At 33.5% G+C, this 1,797-nt stretch overlaps 1 protein-coding gene across 1 annotated transcript in view; it reads right to left on the reverse strand.

Moving 5' to 3' along the window:
- DSC1 (desmocollin 1) overlaps window positions 1-1,797 on the reverse strand; it is a 35,595-nt gene that overhangs the window by 16,243 nt on the left and 17,555 nt on the right. Inside the window, exons 8-9 of the mRNA XM_012656566.1 lie at window positions 867-1,126; window positions 572-714 (exon numbers count right to left, since the gene is read on the reverse strand). Of these exons, the coding sequence (XP_012512020.1) occupies window positions 572-714; window positions 867-1,126 (403 nt within the window). The remainder of the gene's footprint in view (window positions 1-571; window positions 715-866; window positions 1,127-1,797) is intronic.

Below are 1,797 nucleotides of genomic sequence, written 5' to 3' on the forward strand. Positions count from 1 at the left end.
TTAAAAGGGTTTACTGATAGGAGTATATGTTTAAAAGGGTTTCGAGATCATGACTTTACTATATTTGGAAGACATTCTTTATAGAATAAGTTCTAGTATTAACCTTGGAGAGAAATTGCAAACCACAGCAAAAGACTTGAGTCATTATTTGATCATTTCTTTAAGAAGTAGGGTAAATGATTTGTTCTTCATTAAGAGGAGCTGAGAACAAACCTATCTTGAACCCAACTCATTTTAGGTAGATTGAACCCTTTCAGCGGGTTCAAATCATAATCTTTTAACCCTGTAATTCTGAAAAACATGGAGATCCCTGAGTACACCACCTTTTCCTCAGCAGAAATTAAATAACATATAAGATCTTCAAAACCTTAGACTTTAGCTATTCACCACCTCATAGCTTTGCATTACTGATGCGCTGGAACCTAAATTGGGTAGTGTCCAAGAAAATGAGCATTACTAATGCAAATATTGTTTGAATTAAATATTGATCTGAAAATAAACAGATTTCACCCCAAGGTTTCTTAAAAACATATCTTATAGTTATATTTTATTTCTAGAAAATGGCACTCACCTGCATCCATTGCAACGACTGAAACATTGTATTGGTTGTTTTTTACAAATTTTGATTCTCTGTCTAATACTTTTAGAGTTCTCAAGTCGCCAGTATGTTCGTTAATTTCAAACCAGTTATCTACGTCATTGAACTTCTGATACCTAATTTTTAGAAATCAAATGTAAATGATCAAACCAAAGAGGGAACATAATCTTAAAATTTGTCATTTTGAAAAATACATAGAAACTTTCCTAAATTTAAAATCAATTTACATCACAATTAAAATTAAGGAGCTTTTTGAAAAGTAAGTTACCTTAAGCCTTCCCCATTGCGTGATTCTGGGTCTAGCGCTTTGTATCCAAGGAGTTGTTGGCCAGCCGGGATGCCATCTCTACTCTGAATAACTTTTACTGGTGGATTGCATTCAGGGCCCTCGTCCCTGTCTTTAATTTTAACAGTGACAGTTGTAGTGCACATTGTAGGAGTTTGTGAGTTTGCTGCTTTAGAGAATTGTGCTTCGTTAAGTACACCAATTTGTAAAACAACTTGGCGATTGACTTCATAGTTCAATGGCTGTTCAATAAACATACTTTAATCAGTCAATATAAAACATACAGAAGACTTATGATTATGATTTCAAGTTTTCACACAAAGGGAATATCATTTTTATGTTAAAAATGTCTCCAAAAGTTGGAACTAATATAGTTAAACACTATTAATTAACTTCCTAAAATGACAACACTATCAAATGCAAAATTGTTGATTTTAAAATTCAACCAATTTTTCTTCTCACTTTAGCTTCAGAAGACCCTGATTTCATTTTTTTCATTACAAGTTTAAATATTAGTAGAGATACAGGATAAGTGTTTGGAAAAAATTCAATTATTTTATTAGTTATCATAAGGGGTAACAGTGTTAACTAAAGTTCTTCCAAGTATGTAAAATACTTAAAGATGTGGCTATAACAGAGCAGTTACTCTAAGTATATGAGTCAAAATATATAATGATATTATTTAGCATCACCTTTTGAAAGCATGTTAGATTAGGGTCTGCTTAGTTCCTGATCAAACTGCTCAATCCTAAACTGTATAATTAGAAAGAATCCTAGAACAACAGTTAAGTGCTGAAGGAAAATCATGGGAAATAAATCTGGAAAGCAAGGAGGGGGAAGAGGGGGGAAAGAGGGAAAGGAAGGGAAGGGAAGGGAAGAGAAGGGAAGGGGAGGGGAGGGAAGGGAAGGGGAG

The sequence above is a fragment of the Propithecus coquereli genome, unplaced genomic scaffold (genome assembly GCF_000956105.1).
Source record: "Propithecus coquereli isolate 6110/MARCELLA unplaced genomic scaffold, Pcoq_1.0 Scaffold51, whole genome shotgun sequence".
NCBI lineage: Eukaryota > Metazoa > Chordata > Mammalia > Primates > Indriidae > Propithecus > Propithecus coquereli.